General features: G+C 42.5%; 1 protein-coding gene across 1 annotated transcript in view; it reads left to right on the top strand.

The window, feature by feature from the left end:
* Positions 1–23,722, top strand: part of HELLS (helicase, lymphoid specific) — a gene marked incomplete in the record, with an annotated part of 1,428,613 nt that overhangs the window by 475,748 nt on the left and 929,143 nt on the right. Inside the window, 1 exon segment of the mRNA XM_044056152.1 lies at positions 12,177–12,373. Within this exon segment, the coding sequence (XP_043912087.1) occupies positions 12,177–12,373 (197 nt within the window).

Raw genomic sequence — 23,722 nt, 5'->3', positions numbered from 1 at the left:
CCACAACCACCTTCTCAACAGTTACACCTCATGCAACCAGTCCTCCAGACTCTTACAGCTCAGGGCACCATCGAAACAGTCTCCGCAGCTGCAAAGGGAAGAGGATTTTATTCCAGGATCTTCCTGGTCCCCAGGAAAGACTGTTCCTGGAGACCTATATTAGACCTCTCCTACCTCGACCCTTTCTTAAAGGTCCCTGCCTTCAGAATGCTGACCCTCCCAGCCCTATTCCCCCAAGAGTTCATGGCAATATTAGATATAAAGGATGCCTACCTCCACATCCCAGTAAAACCTACCCACAGGAAACACCTGAGGTTCTTGGTGGGTTCTTCGCACTTACAGTTCTCTGCTTTGCCTTTTGGACTCTCCACTGCACCCAGAATCTTCCTAAAATGCTTGGCCCTAGCAATTGTGTTTTGCAGAACAAAGGGAATACAAATATTCCCTTACCTGGACAACATGTTGATCCAGGCTGCCAGCCAAGAGACCCTCCAGCTACACATCCAGATGGTAGTGGCCTTTTTACAGTCCCTGGGATTTTTACTATATTTTCCAAAGTCACCGCTACAGCTACTCCAAGCCATTGTATTCCTCGGGTGCAGAATAAGCTCAAACCTCATGGTAGCATACCTACCACCCCCAAAGTGAACTTTTGACAGAATATCATCTTCTAGTCCTTCACGCCACCGAGTTGACAGCAAGGCAGTACCTCAGAATGCTGGGCTACATGGCAGCCACCATCTCCATGCTACCCCTAGCAAGACTACATATGAGAAAGTTACATTGGGATGGGAGGGTGGCCTAATGGTTAAGATGTTTGCCTTACAAGCACAAAGGTGCAAGGTTTGAGTTCATCGGGGATAATTAGCTAGGCTTAAAATGGCTTGCAAGGGCAGTTAGCTTAGTACTAACCTATAAACCCATCTTTGGTCAGTCTGGACACAGCGCTCACACTCTCTGGAGCACAAGGTGCCTCTTCTCCCTTGCCTGAAAAAGGAAATACAGTCGTGGTTGGAACAGGTGAACCACAATCCAGGTCTCTCCAGCCACCTCAGCCCACACAGGTCATGCACACAAATGCCTCACACTTAGGCTGGGGAGCAACTCTTGGCAACCAAAAGGTGCAGGGCCTGTGGCCAAAACCTTACAAACTGAAACACATCAATGCTCGTGAGATGAAGGCAATACTTCTAGCCCTCTAGACCCTTCAACCTTTCTTCCAACAAGGGCCTCTGAAGATATACACAGACAACACCACTGTGCTGTGGTATCTCAACAAACAGGGAGGGACCAGGTCTTGTCTGTTCTACAGACTAGCCCTTCTGGTATGGGAATTTGCCACCTCACAGGGAATTACCCTACAGGTGGTTTACATTTCCTCTCTCCACAATGCCCAGGCAGATTATTTGAGCAGAACCATCACAAACCACCACAAATGGATGCTTCACAGAGATGTCTTCTTGGATTTGGTCCACAGATGGGGTACACTTCAAATAGACCTGTTTGCCTCCTCTATCAACAGGCAACTTTCTGGTTTCTGCACCAGGACATCAGAACTCCAGGCACCGGCAAAAGATGACTTCTCAATCTCTTGGAAGGGGAAAATATCTGTCTAATTAAGGGGGAAATGGGGAAGGCATAAAGTCCTACTAAAAATATAGCAGGACACTCCAAAACGCTTGTTGGTGACCCCCCTACTGGCCCAGACAGCACTGGTGCCCCTTATTTCTGCAATTGTCCAAGGGCAATCACCACAAGTTACCCCCCCCCCCTTCCCAGAGTGGACCTTCTCGCACAACACAAGGGATCTCTTAATTCACCCACAGTGGCAGCTTCTAAACCTCACCCTGTGGCTGATAGGATTCTGATCCCCTTCCGACACCTTTACAACGAGGATGTGCTCAGTGTCCTGCAGGAGGCCAGGAAACCAAATAGAAGAAACTCCTACCTTTCTAAGTGGAAGAGATTCACTTCTTGGTGTCACAAAAGGCAACTGGACCCACTTTCTAGTGAATCACCTATAGTCCTGTCTTACCTGTGAGTTACTGCAGACTGGCTTGGCTTACTCTTCCATCAAACCTCATCTGTCTGCAATTTCAGCATGCCTTCCTCTGGACCCCTTTTAGCATCTAGGTTTCCTTCTAAACTTTTCTTTAAGTGGGTACTCCACCTCATCCCAGGAAACGGTGCCTTCCTCCTTGGGATCTTAACTCTGTGCTTGAAAAGTGTACACTCCCTCCCTCTGAGCCAGCAGATAAAGCCTCCTTAAACCTTTGCACATGGAAAACTGTACTGCTAGTAGCCCTGACCTTGGCTAGAAGAGTATCAGAACTACAAGCCCTTATGGGCTATTCCCCCCTTTCTACTTTTTCACAAGGATAGGATTACCCTTTAGAACTAACCCATCCTTCATGCCCAAGGTGGTGAATGACCTGTCCCTTAACCAGGCCATACACTTCCTTGTTTTTTTTTTTCCTTACCCACGGAGGGGGACAGTGAGAGGGTACTGCACTCCCTAGATGTGCATAGACAGATCAGGTTTTACCTGCGTAAAACAAAGACCATCAGACAGATGGACCAACTCTTTGTATCCTAGAGTCCTGGTTAAGGCAGTGTTCCAGCAGACCATATCTACTTGGATCTCCAAGGCCATCACCTTCTGTTACCAATTCCATGGGAAATCCATGCAAGGGTCAGTTAAAGCACATTCCAACAGAGCCATGGCTTCATCAGGCACCTTCTTTAAAGGCCTGGATACATCCACTATCCTAGAGGCGGCTACTTGGTCTTCTGTTCACACCTTTACCAAACATTACAAACTTGATTACATTTCTAGATCCAGGGCAGGGTTTGCCAGGGCTATCCTTCACGGAGTCCTGGAATCTGCATCTAGACCCCCCCCCCCCAATCACAGTGAGCTTTGGCACTCATCTATATGCAGAATACTGCAACATGGGAATAGAAGGACATAGAAAAGTTGTGTAAAATATAGATGTCCTTCTCTTCCATGTTGCAGTGTTCCTTCCCCTCCTGTTAGGCTACCTTTCCCTATCTGTCTGGCACTGGACTGTCATTGCCCTTAAGACTGGCCACGTCACAGGCATCTTTCAGAAACTGCCAGGGATTACTTACTCCAGTTATCCCAATCTCTAGGAATCGCCATCAATGTCCAAGTCGCATCTTCAACCATTTCAAGTCTTGGAGTTTATAGGGGCTCGTCTAGATACAGTCAGTCGTCTTGCTGTCTTAGCACAAAACAGAATTCTCACAATGAGACTGAATGTCAGACAGTTTTTCTCATCCCTCTCCCCCAGCAAAACTGAGTCTCAAAGCCATATGATTGACGGCTGTTGCAATTACCTTGATACCTACTGCTCATCTTCATATGCAAATCATTTAGTGGACTCTGGCACTACAATAGTCCTTTCTTCAGCAGCCCTTGCAACATCCTATAAAACTCTGTCAAGTTTGCAGGGACTTTCCTTCTGTAGTGGGTTCACTATGACTAGATTTGTCAAGGATGTCCCTTTGTCCTTCCTCCCCCAAATGCCACGTTTACCATGGATACCTCCCAATTGTAGTGTGGGGGGGGGGGCATTTCTTGCGATGGGCTGTTCAAAGCACGTGGTCCCAAGAAGTGACCAATTTGCATGTAAATGTCTTGGAGATGATGGCTGTCCTTTTAGCGTTGCAAACCTTTCAAAACTCTCTTCCTCTAAATAATTGTTATGCAAACAGACAATAAGTCATTAGTTTGGTAGATCAACAAACTAGGGGGAACAGATCTTACACCCTTTGCCTAGAAGCAATGAGAATTTGGCAGTGGGTGATCTTCTCCAACCGCTTTCTTGTAGCGAAGCACATACCGGGGACATCAATGTTCTAACAGATAAGCTCAGCAGATCTATCCTGATGTCACTAGTGGACTCTCAATCAGTGAGTGGCAAACATGATCTTCCAGAAATGGGGTCAACCTTGTTGCGACTTATTCGCTTCTTCCCTCAGCAACAAATGCAGCAGATTCTTTACCCTAATTCCCCCACAGGGACAGTGGCAGACATGCTGTGGTCCACGATTGATCTTCCATTCTTCTTTATGCTAACCCTCCCCTGCCCCTAATTCCCAAATTCCATCAGAAAGCATTCCGGTTAAAGAACAAGGTAATCCTCATGGCCCCCTTAAGTAAATGGAAAAGATTTTCTTTTTGGGCTCAGCAGAGAGAGTTGGATACTTTCACCGCTCCAGTCCCTGCTATTTTAGATTTTCTTGCCGCTATTTTTCAAGGTGGGACGTTTTTCTCCACCATCAGAGTTCAGCTGGCCGCAATCTCTAACTTCCACATCAGAAATCATGCTTTCCCTTTAGCTTTATCCAAGGTATGTAAGGGATTTCTTAGCGGTATCTTTTTGGTTAGGCACCCCCCCCCCCCCGATAAAGGATCCTACTCCACCTTGGGATCTTACTGTTGTACCACAAAGTTTAGTACGACCACCCTTTGATCCCTCAGCTAAAAGAGATCTCAAATCCCTTTCTTGGAAAACAGTCTTTCTTGTGGCTATACCTTCTGCAAGGCGAGTCTCTAAATTCCAAGCACTCTGTTCCAAACCACTTTGTTTGATTTTCCATAAAGACAGGGTTACCCTGTGCACTAATCCTACCTTTCTATCCAAAGTTGCCTCAGAAACAAACCTCAATCAAGTCATCAACTTGCCAGTTTTCTTTCCTAACTTTGACAGTAAAGGAGAATACATGTGTCACCTTTTAGATGTACATAAGTAGCTTTGCTCCTATCTTCATACGATGAAAGATTTTAGAAAAAAATGATCAATTGTTTCATTTACCAAGAACAAATTCAGAAATCCAGTATCAAAAACTATGCTAACCAAATGGATAACAAATTGTATTTCCCATGTTTACTCTTCAAGAGGTTTAACCTTGCCAAGACAACCAAAAACACATTTAACTGGGTCAATATTTACATCAGCTGCTTTTTGGGCAAGAGCTCGGTTGATGATGATTGTGCAGCTGCCGCTTGGTCCAGTACTCGTACTTTATTGCTGAGTACAAGTTGGATATCCTCTCCAGAAACAGAGCTGCATTTGGTTCTGCGGTTTTCCGGAACATCCTTCCATGAGGGTCACCCAAGGTTACTGTAGCTGGGGAATCTGTCCCATACATGAGGAACGAATGAAAATGACATCATCAGATATAAAAGTTATGTACTCACCATAACTATGCATCTGTGTTGTCCATTTTCATTCTTCCTGAGCTTCCCCCTCGCCTTTCCCCATCCATATCTTTGGGAGTGACCTCATGAAGTTTTTGGTTAGGAACCACAGTTCCTGTTTGAGCCCCTGTTCTGTTACTATTTTATATACAGTACCATGACAATGTTTTCTGTTTAAGCAATACTTACAGTAGCAGCAAACTCAGTCTGAGGTAATGCAATGCTCAGGTGCATTATGGATAAAGGGAGGAGCTCAAGAGTCAACTCCTGTATTCTAGAGAAAGCTGCAGAGTCTGATCCAAAGGTCGAATCCAAGACCAAGACCCACACATTGAGGAAGAATGATAACGGATGACACAGATGCATAGTTTTGGTGAGTGTTTAATTTTTATTTTGCCCCCATTTTTTTTTCCTTCTCTGCAGTCGTTAGTGAGAAGGTACTTCGCACTTTGGATTTGCATTGGCAGCTCCGATGCTATTTAGATAAGACTAAAGCCATTTGCAAGTCTGAGCAGCTTTTTTATTTTCATCCTAGATCTCAAGGTTTGTTTGTCTTGTTTCTAAGCAGTCCATTTCTTCATGTATCTCTAATGCCATTTCCTTTTGTTACTTTCCTTTCATGGGAAAAGTCTTTCTGCTTCTGTAAAGGCTCATTCTGCCAGGGCTCTGGTTTCCTGGGCTGCCTTTTTCCAAAGTAATTGAATATAATTTCCTTCCTTGAGGCTGCTACTTGGACTTCTGTCCATATCTTTAGTAAGTATTACACATTGGATGTTGTTTCCAGAGCAAGTGCTGGCTTTGCCAGAGTTATCCTGCATGGGTTTCTTGAGGACTCTGCAGGGCCTTCCTCCTCCCAAATTTCCTTTTGAGCTTTTGCACTCTCCCTTAGAGAAGAATGCTTGCAACAGTGATACGGAAGGACATAGTACAGTTGTGTAAAATGTTGCCATAACAGTAAATGTCCTTCACTGTTGCAGTATTCAGTCCCTCCCTACCCCCCCCTTTTCATTACTCCTCCTTTTTTTTCTTTCTGCATGCGCATGTTCCTCCTGTTCTCCTTGGACTGTTGTTCGTCTTAAGGATTTTAAGTTGCGGTATGTTCGTCCCCCTTATGCTCTACCCCTTGAACAAGGAACATGTGTGTGGTGTATGATGTCCTTGAAATCCTTAGGCTTTGGTTTACTGGCCAGACATTGGGTTACCCTTGACAGACGATCCCTTTAGTGAAGAATACTGCAACAGTAAAGAGAGGGACATCAACTGTTATGGTAAGATTTTACACAACTGTACTTTCCCACTTATTGCTTGCCTCTGAGCCAGATTGCATTTGAAAAGTGTCTCTGGACCAGCCTACCTGCCCATTTAACAAATTGTAAATATATAAAATCAGTGCTAATTAACACATTATGATAGTGCTGCTATTTGATGTCTACACTTCATGCCATGCCTTAGCAATGCAATCATGTTGTACATTTTTGTAAGCAATTAGACTTTCAGATTAATAGAGCAAATGTAATGGAAAGGAAATGTAGTGCATTGCCTTCATTGTGCAGCTCATCTCTTCCAGCTGTGATGTATCCTGCTCTATTAAAGGTAAAGAAGCAGTAAAGTCATCCAACATGTGTGCTGCAGAAACAAAACACCATTCCTCTCCACCAAATGAAGGTCTTTCTTAGGTTCAGGCTAATAACCACTGGAGCCTTTTTAAGCCTAGCCATGCATCCCAAATCTCTGACAAGTTCTCATAGCCGTGATAAGTGTAAGCAGGGGCTTGGGAGAAGAGACATTTACAAGCAGAGGCCTGAGAGATTACCCATTTACAGGCTGTCTTTGATCATTAGACACATTTTGGTGCCAAATTAGGAATGAATTTCCTGTTCTCCATGTAGTTGTCCAAGTTGCACATAAGTTGGGTTAGGGAGGAATTCTGCTTTACATGTATGGGATGCCTGCGTGGCAATAGGAGGTACGGCTGGCCAGCCATGCCAGAAGTAGGGCAGTGGATGTGTAACATATGCCAGCTCAGCTAGCTGGAATTTTGTAAAGATTTGTATATAATTTCTGTATCAAACTGATTTGTACAGATGTTTGCCTTTAAAATGTCTTTGTAAAGTTGCTCGTGTTAAAATGTATCTACATTGTTTCCTGCCGGGCGGAAAGAAATGTACATGCATTATTTCAGCTGTTTAAATGTATACATTGTAACAGAATATACTGGAAGAAAAGAGGTTAATCCACCTGACTTTGAAAAAAATATTCTTAAAAATTAAACTATTTAATTGGTTGAGCCATAAATATGTTACCCCACAGTTTTGAAGGGAGCCAGAGATGCAGTGTTTGTGCTAGAGAATAGTTTGTAGCTCCTGTAGGAATAGTGAAATGCTGTTATTGTTTTATGGCTTCCAGATTATGCAGCAGATCTTAAAAAAGCTCCAGATATGTGTGGTGGCACATAGGTGCTAAACCCTAGCAGCTTCTAGTGTTGATAATAGTGTAGGAATCAGAAGTTAGATGACCAGATGTGTGTGATGTCATTCTATACAGAAATAAGGTTTTAATATTAGAGGAGACTGGGGCAGTTTGTTCTTGGAAACCTGACTAGAAAGACAGTCACCTACATTGTCTTGCCTTGTAGTAGTAAGTAACTTAACTAGGGAACAGTAATTATTTTAGTCAATAATAGATAGTAAGATTAGCTAAATACTGTCTTTCTGTATCTGTGTGAAACTTTCCGTCAGTGTTATATTTACTATTTCCTGTGTCTGAAACTCTGGTGTTTACTATAAATAGATATTTAGTATATTCATGTTCTTTTTATTATTTATTATATATATTTTTAAACTTTTCATTGTGGCTGGTCCTTTTTAGAAAATATTTAAGTTTTCAGAGTATTTGCACACATTTATTTGGTGATCACTCTGGCCCCTTCTGAAAGCCTGGCTTGTTTGGTCATCATTACCATTTGTATTAATATTAATTTCACTCGGTATAATTGGATGCCCTTATAAAAAGCCCTATAGTAACTGACTGGTGGCAGTGAAGCTGCCTTATAGTCTGGGCAAAGTTGGTAGAGCAGGTAATCTGTTCCAGCCTTTCCTGTGTGTGTGCGCGTGTGTGTGAGTTTGTGTGTGTGCGTCTGTCAGCTACTTGGGCAGGGACATGAAGCACTGGTTTCACAGAGAGAGAGAGAGAGACAGTGATGGAGGACTTGGCTTGGACACCCAGCTGAGGGCTTAACTCTGAAGCTGTGCCTGTGGGGAGCCTTACTGGGGACCTGGGAGGAGAGAAAGAGAGAAACCCAGACCCCGGGCTGACTGTGTTCCTTGTATGCTCTTAAGGGAGATTGTGCTTGATGCAGAGAGGTCGGCATCTGAATATACTGAGTGTATCCATTTGTAATCCAAGTGAATGTCCTTCTCCAGTGTCAGTGGTGAAGACTGAGGCTCCTTGATTACTGGCCCATACTGGGGACGTCACAGCCTGTTTCAAAGAAGGCTTCTCCAATACTTCCTATTCTTATCACAGGCAAGATTTAAGTCTTTAGTGCAGGTAATTTAGGTGATGTTTGTTTTGCAGATATGTTGGTGGTTCATCGGGATGTGGTCATCAATGTCTTGTATGTCAGGCATAGGTCTCCCCTCAGCAGCCTGTATGAGGCAGAATGCAGGGCTAGGGCTTTGAGGCAGTCTGCACGGGACATGTTACTTACACCTGTATTCTTTTAGTGAGAAACTGTTATGGACATTCCAATTGTTGGATGTGCCAAGTTAGGTACCTACCAAAGGGGACATTGCACTCCGTGGTAGGTCTGATGAATTCCAAATGCAGTGGAATAATGATCTCCATGGACCTAGATAACATACCTTTGTTTATAATTTGCACAACATAGCATGATTTGCTCACTGCTGTAGACACATGGTGGTCAAAGGCCCAGTCCCTGACTATTGGGTTGACTCTTGGGGGTATGTTGTCAATATGATAGTTACCAGGGGTAGAAGACTTCTCAAAGGGATACTATTATGCATTTCTTGAGATTTTAGCTCATGGCTCTGATGCAGGTTATTTGTTTTGTGTCAGCTCTTCGTGGAAGAAAATTAGTGTTGGGAGATGTGCAGACACTCCCTAGCAAAGCAGTGTAGTCTGCTCACCATCTCCTTCCATACTGGCAAATATTGCAACCCCTTAGAATGACACCAGAAACCAAGTCAATTATTAAATGTCATCATCTTCTAGCATAATTTTTGGAGAAGGTAGAATATTACAGCCCTATCAGCCTGGGACACAAATTCTGAGAGGTCCGTAATCTCTCTTCATATATATTGTTTACACCCACATGGACTATGACTGAGTCATTCTGCTACTTGTGGTCTAATGACCCAAGTGCATGCATAATATGGTAGATCCTGGCCCCTGATTAGCAGCTGACTATGGCTTTTTCCTTACTCATTCTAGTGAGAGGGACATCAGTGTGTCTCACAATAGTCTCCAATGACCAGAATGTTGGCTTGTGTAGTTGCTTGCCTTGTAGACTTAGAAGTAGAAGTTCCATGAGATGTGGCTGTATGTGTTGATGTGAGTGTTTTGAAAGAGCACATTCTGGGCAGCTGAGGGCATTTGTTAATGTGTACTTTGTCTAGGATGTTTTGGGGATTTAGGAAGATTACATTTATGTGCCTCAGCACTTACTCTGTGTGATGTATGCAGTATATGTACTTCTGACACCCTGATTGACAGTAGGAGTACTTTTATGTGAGAGCTTTGCCTCCAGTGACATTTCGTAAACCTCTCACATACCTTATCAGTTTGTTTGAGAATTAGCTGGTTGTCTGCAAACCTAAGGCAATTTCTGCATTGCATCAGAATCCTCATATCCACCAATCTGGTAATGGAGATCGTGGGAAACGTCATACTCATGGCAACAGGAATTTTTTTTATTGATTAGACTTCAGAGTATAAAGTAAAGTTAGTTGTATCTGGTTTGCAATTCAGGGGGCAGTGCTTGCTCTATGTACAACTAGATATTGGTGAAATTTCAAGGGTACTTATACAGGAAAAATGTCAACTCAGGGTGCCTGCATTTATATGGGGCACTGCCAAACACTTGAGGGGAAACTACTAAAGTAGACCATATTGATTTATGGATGAAGTATTTAAAGAGATACTCTGAATTTAGGTAGATGGTAGCTAATCAGGTGGTACTTTCTCAGGAGAAAGAATTAGCTTTATCAAGAATAAGGAATAGCTGGGATTCATCTAATTAGCTAACTACCTGACTGCTAATAGTGCTGGTCTCACCACAGCTCCACACTAGATTTTTTTTTCCTGAATCTCAGGAGAGCCTCTTCCAAGGAATTTAACAGTGCATCTGCTGTAGTCAGGAATAATTTAATTTATGCAGGATAAAACACGTGAGCTTTAGTAGTTTTTAAGTTAAAAACCAACAGTCCCTTCATTTTTTTATACAAATAGTTTTAATACTACTATTATTGCCCCTTCTGATTGTTTGATCAGACTTTGATGTGAGCATTTCTCCAGGTTGTTTGAGTGTGTATTTTTCTCAAGAGAAGACACAAATTTAACATCTGTATATCTAAGTGGAATACTGTGCCTAGAAGGACACTGTTTTAAATATCTGACTTTTCTCGTTTCCATCTGATAATTCCCATCCATTTAACCAATTATTATTCTTTTTTCAAAAGTTATTTGTCTGGTATCTTATTTCCAAACTTCCCATCCTTTATAAAAGTTTGATATTCTGTTTTGGTTAAAATAAATCTGCATTAATTTTTGTGCATGTAATCAGCCATCACTAACTGTTAGTGAAGTTTGTTTCATTTATTTTGTGATAATACAGTTGCGTGTTTCATTTGAAGTCTATTTTTATTTAGAGTGGTGATCATGAACAAAATTCCTTCTGTTTTGAAACTCCTGTACTGTAAAAAATAAGTTCTTGAAGAGAACATGTTATTTATTGGATGTACTTCCTAGAGATGAGTCTGAAAAGGAAGCTTTCAAGCATCATCTCTTGCAGAGGGAACTGAAAGCCAATGATATACAAGAAAAAGGTAGATGTAAGATGACAAGAGATTACTGGGTTATTTTTTTTTTTTTTTATTTAAATTCACTTTGGACCAAAATTCTTGAAAAGGAAATTATTTTTTGTGTCAGAGTAAATATTAGCGAAACGTCTGTAGATTGCTTTTTATATTTGTAACCTTGGGTGAAATTAGTTTTTCTTATACCTGCATTGTCCTTTTCAGGTTACAGGTGAAGCCTTGCCTGGCAAGAAGTGGTTAAGTCATTGAACTACTTCATGATGTCTTGTCTTTTGCTGTGCACGCACATACTGCACACCCCTACAAGCAGTCTGCAGGATAGCCATTTCACTTATCAGCATGCCTTTGGGATGTGGGGTACATTGGAAACCTTGATTTGATGCAGAGAAAAGAAACATAATACCGTGTGGAAGGAAAAACGTAGGCATTGGGGGTTTGAAATGATTCAGCAGCACAAATAGAAGTTTTAGGGTATTTATTTCTAATAACTTAATTGTAAAAAAATGATCACATAAGTAGCTGAGAAAGGCTTCACAATCTTCAACAGAATCGGTAGGTTTTAGAAAGAGTACTAGTCCTTTGTATAGGTAAGTTGGTGACACTTCCCATATCTTAAATATTCTCTGCTGTCCTTGAGGTACTGTGTCTTGCAGAATGTAAATAGAATAGAATGGCCCCTTCAGTGGTGTAAAGTCTGTGCAAAAGTTATTTGAAAGTTTAGTAGAATTCAGTGTGTATATGTTTTGTGAAAGTGAGGGGGAGACTCTAGAAACTTTACTTATTTTTCCCTAGATTTTAATTAAAATAGTAGTGCTGAGCACAACATAAACAACTGAGATTGTCATTTAAAATCTTAGTTGGCCTTCAGAACTGTTTGTTTTCTTTCTTTTTAGCGTTCTTACTGGAAGTATTTAATAGTTGATGAAGGACACAGGATTAAGAACATGAACTGTCGCCTTATTCGTGAGCTAAAATCCTTCCCCTGTGACAATAAACTTCTGCTGACTGGAACCCCTCTGCAAAACAACCTGTCAGAGCTGTGGTCACTTCTAAATTTTCTTCTTCCAGATGTATTTGATGATTTAAAAAGGTAAGACTGAATAATGGCAAAAATGTGCTCTCCTTGAGATGTAGAAATGCTAACAAATGTAAACTGCACAAAACTTGCTGTCTTAGGAGTTAATAGAACCTGTATGGAATCTTGCATCTATTTTAAGGGTGCAAGCTTACCAAGGGAGAGAGAACCCACTCAGAAATGTGAAGTATGAATTTTAGTGTTGCACTTCAGTGACATTTTCTGAATCTAGCTGTGAGGTTATAAAATTTGTGGCAAGAGAGTTTAGTTTTCTTATTTGGAGTAGACTATATATATTACAGTATAAGAAGTGTAAGTAGAGACCGACTTGGGCTAAAGTACTCATCTTTGTAGCTTTGAATTGTAAAACTTAAAAAAATTAAAGTTCTTATTTTGATACTGTTTTTTTTAAGTTCCAGTCTACATTGACCCTGTGTTTTATTTAAGTCTGTATTTTATCTCGTGATTCATGTTAGTGTGTTATATTCTCTGGATTTCTCATTTTACAGTTAGAGTTATCTTCTTTTTACAAATTTGACTTCTGAGCTGCATCAGAATTATTTTGCACATTGATTACGAAATGAGAAACAGCAGACCAGAAGTGTCCCTTCAGACAGCTTTGTCTGCCTTGTATTCTTAATTAGAGCAGGCCGTAATCAAATGGCAGTCATGTGGTAAAGAAGTCTTAGACCAGTTCTTTCACGACTCCTTTTGTTTTCTGTCTTTTCTACAAAAACTGCTGCAGCCTTGTAGCAAATGCACAGACCCCCCCACACACACACGCACACAAAAAAAAAAAATTGGTATGCTCTCATCTTTTCAAGTGATTTGTCAACAAAGACCAATTAAAAACTTTAAAAGCTCTTCAGAATGTCTTTGACGTATTTGCACTTTGACTACTCTAAGAAACAGTCAGCAAACATACATTCAGCTATCAGATAAGAGACTACACAGTAGATCAGCAGTGTTTTGTTTTTCCCCCCATAAGTAATAAAAGTAAATTAAGTACTGCACCGAGATTGTTGTAGTACTTCGCACTCTTACATATAGACAGCACTAAACTGAAAGTGTCCAACTGTAGTAAAAAAGCAAAAGTAGGTTAGTAAGAGTATTTTTGTATGATTACCAAATGTGCATAAAGCTTTAGCCAATGCACTGTTTCAAAATTATCCCATTTTCAATGCAAGCTGTATGCAGACAGAACTGAAAACAAGTACAGTGATATAAGGTGGCCATGCTCAATTAAGCAGACTGTGTATTTAGGTTGTGTTAGATTAGGGATCTCCAAAGTAGTTATTAGACATTATGCAGACTAAAAGGTAAAATATGTAGTGTCAGACATTTTAGAAAAGACAGTTTATTAGAAAGGAAAGCTAAGCACGAAATGTGCAGAAAATACAGAATGTTCTTTTCTCAAAGGAAAGATGCAATATTGCCAGCTACAGAATGTTCTTTAATGGAATGTTAGATTAAGACCAGGCCTGGAAACAAAGGTTACCAAGGCTAAGAAGGCATGTAAAGCATTACAGGGTTTTGGTATTATTAAAATACACTTCCGATACAGTTAGAGAAGTCAGTTAAGGTCAGTCTGTTAGTTCGACATGACATACAGAAAGGATTAAGCTGCAATACAGACACTCTAGCCTGAGTACAGAAGATGGATCAAATAAAGACAGTTTCTGTTTACATTATTCAGGGCAATCAGAATAACATGCAGAAACTTTGGCTATATTTAGCAGCACTGTTATTACTAACCAGCATTCCAGCATTTCTACAGACTGTTATTGTTTATCAGCAATGTTATTGAAGACAGTATTCGGATATTGTGAAGATCTAATAAAACCTTATTAAATGAACTACAGTGTTTGGAGAATTCATTCTGAAAAGTACACAAGAATTGGCCCATAAAGGAGGGACTGGCACTTGTTCAGCACAAGTTTGGGTAATTAACAGATAGACTTTCGTTTCAGTCTCATTTCAGTTGTTTCCAGTTAATTCCAGTATATTACAGTCTAATCAATTCTTAAAGCTTAAAGTAAGGTGCATACCAGTAGATGGTGATGTGTCATCACTTTTTTTGCTGAATCACAGTAGTAACACTTGAAGCATTAACATGGTGATCTTTTTGAGTATCACATTACAGATTACTTCATTAGTGGATTATTTGGGAACACCAGTACTACTGCAACTTTACAGCAGTCAAAAACACTGTTATTTCCAAGTTTGGATAATAGTAAATCGTAGGACCGTATGATGTTACTAGGCTAATGGCCATGGGGCCCCTTACAAGTCTAGCCAAGTGTTCATCCCCAAAAGGAAACCTCAGTCAGCACCTGTCACCCCTGTCAGAGACAGACACAGGTGGAACCCTTGGGACAAATTTGTGGTTTCCCATCCACTCATCAAGGTTGCGCTTGAAGAGGGTCAATGAGGTGCTCTGACATGTATGGGAAGTCTATTCCAGACACGGGGCAGCCTCTGGGAGACAAACCTGTCTCTCCAGCAGGTTTTGTTGATGTCATCTATTAGATTCAGGCCTTTTGAGCGAGTAGTGAGTGAGGAGTTAGACTTGCAGATATGGAGCATCTCTAGTAGGGAAGGGTCTGAGATTACCTTGTAGGCGAGACACAGATCACCCCTGAGCAATCTGTGCGATACCGAGTAGAGTGGTAGTGATTTGAGTCTGCATAGGACAGGTGTTGGAGGCCATGGATTCTCTTTGTGAGGTATATGCTATAGTAGAGTTATAAGCAGTGTTATAGTGCACAGAAGCACAATTATGGTTGCATAGCCACAAATTCCTGACATAGCTTACAACAGAGTATATGTGTTTATTAACAGGAGTCACTGCTGTTGTTTGTGTCCTTATTTACATAGCTTATAGATGTTTCAAGCAGATCCGCGGTGGTGGTGGTGCTGCGGTAGCGTTGTCGCCTCACAGTAAGACGCTGACCGGTTCGACTCTCAGCTAGAGCGTCTTCTGTGTGGAGACATGCGTGAATGGACATACCTTCGTTGAAGGTTGTGCGTTAGGGCTAGCAACTCAGCACATAAAAATCAACTGCCAATCACTAGCGGACCGGAGTTCCGCTGTGGCGACCCCTAACCGGGAAAAGCTGAAAGACGCACCGTGGATGTTTCAAGCAGACCCGTGTTTCTACTATGACCCAAAATATCAGACTTAATGACTGGCTAAAAGAGATATAGCAGCCCATGGCATCTTTTAGTTCTCTTTTGCTGAAGCAGTAGTAGTACATCTGTCCATCATTTTTGTCTGTGTAACTTCCACTGATGAGTACCCAGTTTGGGTGTCTTTTTTTCTGTAGCTTATTGCATTGATCAGCTGGATTGTACTTGTCACTTCTTAACTATTTCTTATTGTGTATTTTGTAAAACTACAAAACCAAAATATACTGGAACCACGATTTCTTATTGTGACCGAGGTAAGAAAGCCTTAGGTTGTCTGCCCTTTGTTGTAATGTCTGTGATGACTACAGCCTCACCTGGGTTAGCCTTTATGGAGGTAGATTGTAGGATATTGTCTTTTATTTCTAGGCAGGCCTACTCACAAATTGTTGTGGCATGAAGGCAGGATTTTAGTTCCCAATTAACTAATTAGTTAATTAGGTGTAATTAACTTCTATTTTTTTCTAATTTCCTCCAGCATCACAAGTGTAGTTATCACAAAAGGATATTGCTACTGTTTTGGTGTACTAGCCACCAGAAACCTCCGCTTCATAGCCTGTTTACTGGCCAAATGAATGCTAGAGGGAGAGAGTGCATACTGCACTGTTGCCCCAGAAACAAACATCAGAGGACCAGAGGGTCGCCTTGCAGCTTTACATTAACAATAACTTGTTTCTTTCCAGCATCTCTTATCTTATTTGTGTAAAGCTTGTATGATGAAAGGAGATACTGCCATCAAAGCCAGCTGGAATTTTGTAAATAATTATATGTCATTTGTGAATATCGGCATGATTTATAAAAGATGCTTGGTGTTACAACTATATTAGAACTGTATGTCATGTATATCAAACTGGTTCATACAGACGTGTGTTGAAAAGGTATTTTTTTTAAGTGTTTTTGCTTGAAATGCATCCACAGCGTCCCCTGCTGGAAGAGAACAGAAATGTGCATGCACTATTGTAACGGTTTAAATGCATATATTTTAACAGTGGAAACTGGAATACAGGAGGCTAACTTCAGTCCAGCAAACTTCAGAAAAATAATTGAAATTAAATTACTTTATGGCTAGACCATAAAAGATTATAACTTTCAGTTTTCAGTGCAGCAAGAGACACAATGTCTGTACTAGGAAACTTTCTGTATTGTCTTTAGGGTGAACTAATTGCTAGTCTTGAAAGCATGAAGGAATGCAATTGTTTTATGACTTCCAGCATCTGCCAGAGATCTGAGGAGAAGCTCTTGTCTGTGTATTTTACAGGTTCAGTAAAATCCCCCATTATCCGGGACTCAAGCAACCGGTATTTGATTGACGCGTATGCCAGCATACGAGCCAATCAAAAATCCCAAAGGGGTGCCTCTTCTGTTCAACACGGAACAGCCTGCTGTTCCACATTGAACAGAAGAGGGTCCGCTTTGTGATTCTTGATTGGCTCATATGAACCAATCAAAAATGGTAAAGGGGAAGCCTCTTATGTTCAGTGCGGAACAGCGGGCTGTTCCACATTGAACAGAAGAGCCTCTGCTTTGTCATGTGATGTCATTCTGCAAGCTATCCCAGCACTAATATTTTAGATATTATTTTGAGAAGTATCTTAGTAAGACACAGCACTCTGCATTATGTCTTGGACTTGACAACAAGATCCATTCACCCACGTATGCCTTGCTGTATTAGTAAGATGTCCTTCTATTCCCATGTTGCAGTATTCTTACTGTGGGATTCTCTGCCTCAGGCGACCCAAACGTCTGGCTCCAATGCAAAAGCTTACGCCAGGTTACTGCCAGGTGTGTGGGACGTCATACGCAGGGCCAGAAACTAGGTTCCTTAAATGTGACTTCTGCACGCACAGACCTCATAACTTCTCTGCCGCAGTCGAATTTCAGATCAATTGCTGCGCTCCACTGTCTTCAAGACATCTAAAGATAAGTACCCTGTTGGGGAAAACCTTTTTCTTGCTTGAGCTTAGGTTGCTTGCTGTTACCTCTGAGCTGTTGTCAGCTAGAAAGGGGAAATATAGGTGCGGATGTCAATTTCCACACAAAGACTTGCACAAACTTTTTTCTGCCTAGGCCAGGAGCACGCCCATGCCACCTGTAGTAGCTGCCAGTCATTCATATTGGAAACTCTCCATAGTCATCTGTCAGCCTTAAAACTTTACCTTGAGAACCAGAGGATAAAATGCCTAGCCCTATGTATGGATCCGGAGTCGGCCATCATGGTGGAGCCACCTAAAAAGAAAGCCAAGATTACCAGGCCTACCACTTCTGTCCCTCCGATGTCGGATGTCCCACCAGCTGCCGATTTAGGGGTTGAGGAACATCCACCAGAACCGGCGCTTTCACCGACTACCCTCTTGGAAGCTGCCTCGAAAGCGCCAGTGGGCGTCCTCGTAATTTGTTCCTGCTTTGGCCGATTCGAGAGGGAACCAGGCTCCATCTGACGCCCACCTGCAGTCCAGGAATCTGAACCATCACCTGCAAGCCATATCCCTGATACTAGGCCCTCTGTCTCTGGTAAATCCACTCCTAAGAGGAAACAAAAAAACTAAGCATCTGTCTGCTTCCTCTGAAGAGCATCCAGACTGGAATAACTTCTCCCAGTCCTTGCTGCAGGCCTTCAGCCTCTCCTGCTGCCACATTGCCTCACAAATAGCTTCTCCTTTGGACTACTATAGTCCAGATGAGGACTCCCTTGAGGGTGACCCCCCCCCTCCCCCAAGACATCACTTTTGGGGAAGCAGTTACTAAAATGAGGGAGTACTTCAAGTGGGATGCAACCCAGATGACAGAAGTCCAAAAAAAGGTATTTTGAGTTACTCCAGGTGGAATCGTCCTCGCCCTCCGCTATCCCTCCTGTGATTCCAGCCTACCTAGATGCTTTTGCATCAGCATCAAAGACACCAGAATCTCAGCCACCAGCTCCTAAAAGACCTGACCATTTTTACAAGGTTCCTGATGAGCACATATTCTTCGTAAATACACCAATGGTGGATCCAACAGTCATTGCAGTGGCCCCAGACAAACTGTCTAGACTTGTATCTTCCTCCTCCCTCTTGCAGTCAGACAAGGACAGCAAAGTCATGGACACATTGGGCAAAAAGATTTATATATCTTCTTCACTAGCCTTTAGGGCTATGAATTACCAGACCCATATTGTCAAATATGCCCTAGATTTGATCTCTCAGGCATCCTCCTTGCTATCCTCCATGCCTGACTCTTCCAACAAATCTCAGGTAGCATCTAAGCTGTCCCTGTCATCTCAGATGTCCAGACACACTATAAAGTGCAGCTGTGATGCAGCTGAGGTCTCCACTATGTCTGCAGCCTCCGCTTCTGTTCTGCACAGGTAATCCTGGCTTAGGCTTTCAGCCCTTTCCTGAAAATTTCAAAACCAAGATTTTGGATGCTGCAGTGGGACAGCAGCTTGCTGTTTGGCAAACAGTCTGCTGAACTGTTTAAAAGTCTCCAGGAAAAAAGTAAGGAGCTTCAGGACCTAAAACAATTGCTAGTTCCCCATTCCCTAAATTTTTTTAGGAACTACCCTAAAAAAAAACCCTCCTTTGTCAGAAGAGTCCCAACTCCATCCACCTCTTTCACTTCCAGGCATAGGAAGGGGTCCAGGAAGGCATCTTCCCCAAGGACAGCCCATCCTCAACCTACCACGAGGCAGCCCTTTCAAGAAGAAATAATAATGTGGGACTGCCCCAACCATCTTCCCCTCTCATCTCATCTCTCTCACTGTCTTCCCCTTTGAAAAAAAGTCACTACAGATCAATGGGTTGTGGCAGTAGTGGAAAAAGGATACTTCATGTCCTGGCAGGAAAAACCCTTTCCACAAGGCATCCCCTTCCCTCCCAAAAATCAGCTACACCTAATCCCTCAGGTTATCCAAGAACATCTCGCCAAGGGGACCATAGAAAACATCCCCTTAGGCCATGAAGGGAGGGGGTTTTACTCCATGTTATTCCTAGTACCAAAAAGGATGGGCCTTGGAGGCCCATCCTAGATTTATCCTTTATAAATCTCTTTCTGAAGATCCCTTTCTTTAGAATGCTGTCACGACAAGGCCTTCTTCCACTATTGCCACCCAAAGCTTTCATGGCCACTTTGGACCGAAAAAAGGCTTATTTCCACATTCCCATCCACCCAAACTATAGCAAGTGTTTGCTTTTTGCTGGGCCCTCTTCACACTTTAAATTTACTGCCTTGCCCTGTGGTGTATCTATTGCACCAAGAGTCTTCATAAAGTGCCTAGCCCCAGCAGTAGACTACTGCAGAACAAAGGGCCCCCAAATCTACCCCTATCTAGACGATGATCTCATTCTAGCAGAAGAGGAAATCACTCTCAGGAATTATCTACCATTCACCATGTCCCTACTCCAGAGCTTGGGGTTCACTCTCAACCTGGCAAAATCACCCCTCACTCCAGCCCAAGACAAAACCTTCCTGGGCTGCAGAATAAGAACTGACCTGATGAAGGCCTTCCTTCCCCAGAACAAAGTGTCCTCCCTAGATGGCCACTTCCACATACTCCTGGTCACTCATCTCTCAGCCAGGCATTTTATGCACCTTCTAGGCCTCGTGGCAGCCACAATTCCTATACTACCTTCTGCCAAGCTACACATGAGGAAGTTCCAGTGGTACCTAAGAAATGTGTGGTCACAGCACAGCTACCCCTTGGGTTTTCAGGTACCCTTCTTACCATGCTTAAAAACAGAACTGAGGGGGTGGATCCAGCAAGTACATCTAAACCCAGGCCTACCCCTGCAACCCACCAGCCCAGTACAATTCATGCATATAGATGCCTCCGATCTAGGTTGGGGAGCAACTATGAATGGCCTCGAGGTGCAAGCCCAATGGCAGCCCTCCCTCCAGAAAAAGCATATCAACATCAGGGAGATGACTGGGGTCCATCTAGCCTTATAAGCCTTCCTCCCTCTTATGCAATCAGGACCCCTCCAAAACGTCACAGACAGTGCAACTGTGATGTGGTACATCAACAAGTGGGGGGGGGGGCAAGTCTTTCCTACTCTGCAGACTAGCAGTACAGGCATGGGAGCTAGCCTCTCAACACAACATCCCACTGCAGGCAGTCTATATTCCATTCCAGGACAACTGTCAAGCGGATACCCTCAGCAGATCCTTCTCCCTGCATCACAAGTGGATTTTGCATAGAGATATGTTCTTAGACATTGTCCACCAGTGGGGCACACCTCAAATAGATCTGTTTGCCTCCCCCAGAAAAGACAGTTACGTTTTTTTCTGTTCCAGGGATCCCTCCCCACTAGCCTGAAGAGTGGACACCTTCTCCATTTCTCAGAGAAGACCGTTCCTTTATGCCTTCCCTCCCTTCCTACTCATCCAGAAAGTCCTTCTAAAAATCCAGAGGGATAAGCCGAGAATATTGCTGGTGACTCCCTATTGGTCAATGCAGCATTGGTTCCCTCTTCTTCAATCTCTAGCCAAGGTTACAAGTTGCCTCACAAGCTGGATATCCTCGCACAAGAGAGGGAATCTATCATTCACCCACACATGCAAATGCCCTGCTTAACTCTCTAGGTAATAAATTCTTGATCCCCTTCAGACACTGGTACACAGAGGATGTGTCATCTATCCTGTAGAAGGCCAAGAAACCCAATACCAGAAGATCCTATGTTTCCAAATGGGAAAGATTCTCCAAATGGTGTCTCCAAAGGCAAAGGGACCCCTTACAAGTGGATGTTCCTCTAGTCTTTGCCTATGTGTGAGGTCTTAAAATCAGACCTTTCATATTCTTCAGTGAAGGTCTACTTATCTGACATCTCTGACTATTTACCTCTGGACACACCTACACTTTCCAGGTTGGATGTCAAGCTATTCCTAAAGGGGTCCTGCATGTTAGGTCACCAAAGAAACCTGTTCCACCACCATGGGACCTTAACTATATGCTAGAAAAACTCACGATTGCAGCCTTTGAACCAGTTATGTCTGCTTCTCTGCAGATGTGCACATGGAAAACTGTCTTACGAGTAACTCTTTTTCAGAGCTACAAGCACTAATGACATCCCCACCCTACACTGTCTTCCACAGATATAGGGTGACCCTTCACACGAATCCCTCCTTCATGCCCAAAGTGGTCAATGAGCTGTCCCTTAATCAGTCTGTTCACCTACCAGCCTTCTTTTCCTTCCCCACAGAATGACAGTGAGAGAGTACTCCACTTCCTGGATGTTCACAGGCAATTAGGGTTCTATTTGGACAAAACAAAAGCTATCAAGGTCCAATCAACTTTTTGTGCCCTGCCACACCAGGGCCCTGGGCAAGCCGGTATCCAGACAAACTGTTTCACTTGGATAAGGAAAACTATCTCCTTGTGCTACTCCTACTACGGCAAACACTTGCCTTATGGAGTCATTTCACACACTACAGGAGCTGTGGCCTCTTCGGGGGCCTTCCTCAAAGGCCTGGACACAACTACCATTCTAAAGGCAACCACATGGTCCTATGTATATACCTTCACCAAACATTACAAATTGGACCATGTCTCCAGAGGCAGGGCAGGATCTGCAAGGGCAGTCCTGCATGGATTCCTGGAATCTGTAACTACTTTCACCACCCTTCCCTCCTCTTGAGCTGTAGCACTCTCCCCACAGTAAGAATACTGCAACATGGGAATAGGACATAGAATAGTTGTGTAAAATCTTACCATAACCATAGATGTCCTTCTCTTCCATGTTGCAGTATTCCTTCCCACCCACCTAACCTCCTTCATTACATTTACCCTGTCTAGATGGAATCCCTTTGGCACTCCTTACACTATTGTCTAACTGGGCAGTCACTTTTGGGGTCTGTGCGTGCAGATGTCACATTTAAGGACCCTGGTTTATGACCTTGCATGTGACATTCCCACACACCTGGCAGCAACCAGGCTTAAGCTTTTGCATTGGAGCCAGACGTTCGGGTCACCTGAGGTGGAGGATCCCACAGTAAGAATACTGCAACATGGAAGAGAAGGATATCTATGGTTATGGTAAGATTTTACACAACTATTCTTTTAGATTATGGTACAATTCTCTTAGATACAGTCAGGAATATAGTAAATCTTAGTTTAGATCTTTTTCTTTATTTATTTGAGACTATCCTGCAGTGTTACTTTAAATGTTTCATGTGGTTTTGAACTCTGATATCACTGTCAATATATATTTGGTATTGTCTTGTTCTTTTATTATTTATTAAATATATTTAAACATTTCATTGTGGCTGATCTATGTAGCAATGTTTAAGTTTTGAGAGTACTTGCATATTTGGTGACACTGTGTGCCACTCCTAATAGCCTCTCTCTTGGTCAAACTACCATTTGTGGTAATATTAATAGTGCACAGTAATAGTGGACATCCTTTGTTAAGAGCCTTAAAGTAGCTGATAAGGAGTGTCTATTTGCTGTAATATCTACCTTTTACTCTGGGCAGAAGGGGCATAGCTAGTAAACCTGTGCTAGCCTTTCCCAGGTGTGCGTGAGTGTAAATCAAACCTCAAAGTGTGCGTGTCAGCTGCTTGAGCAGAGGCACGAAGCACGGGTTTGACAGAGGGTGCTGGGGGTCTTGGCTTGGTCACTCAGCTGAGATCTCAACTATATAGCTGTGCCAGTGAGAAGTCTTATTGGGGATCTGCAGGAAGATTGAGAAACCAGCCCCAAACTGACTGGTGGTGTATGTGCGCTCTTTAGGGAAATTACACTTAATGCAGAGAGCTGCATCTGGAAATACTGTGTGTGTATACCAGTAATCCTCCTAGTCTACGTCCCCCACTGGTGCCAGTGGTGAGGATCGATGCTCCTTGATTACTGGTCCAGTGGTGGGTCGTTACAGCTTGTATGTCTTACAGCTGAATAAAAGTACTTATTTGCTTTAATATCTTAATTTTATAAAGCAGTCACAGAGAAGACTCCCCTCCTTACTTTTAAAATACCCCCTGACTGCACAGTATACAACTCTGCTTTACAATATAACATGTAATTTACGTGATGTCCATGTAAATATGAATAAGAACAAAACTGTTTTACTTGTTGTTACTTTATCCCCTTCAGTGGCCTTCTAAACATTAATGACTTAAAGTAGGGAATGGGCTTTACAGTTCTCCCACAGGTGGATAAGAATGAGTATTAACCAAAGAATCATTGTCTAAGAAGAATGCAAAGTATGG

The sequence above is a fragment of the Protopterus annectens genome, chromosome 14.part0, assembly GCF_019279795.1.
Source record: "Protopterus annectens isolate FY-2018-M chromosome 14.part0, PAN1.0, whole genome shotgun sequence".
In the NCBI taxonomy this organism is placed as follows: Eukaryota; Metazoa; Chordata; order Ceratodontiformes; family Protopteridae; genus Protopterus; species Protopterus annectens.
Note: the sequence above shows the minus strand (reverse complement) of the source record. Positions and strands in the feature narration are given on the sequence as shown.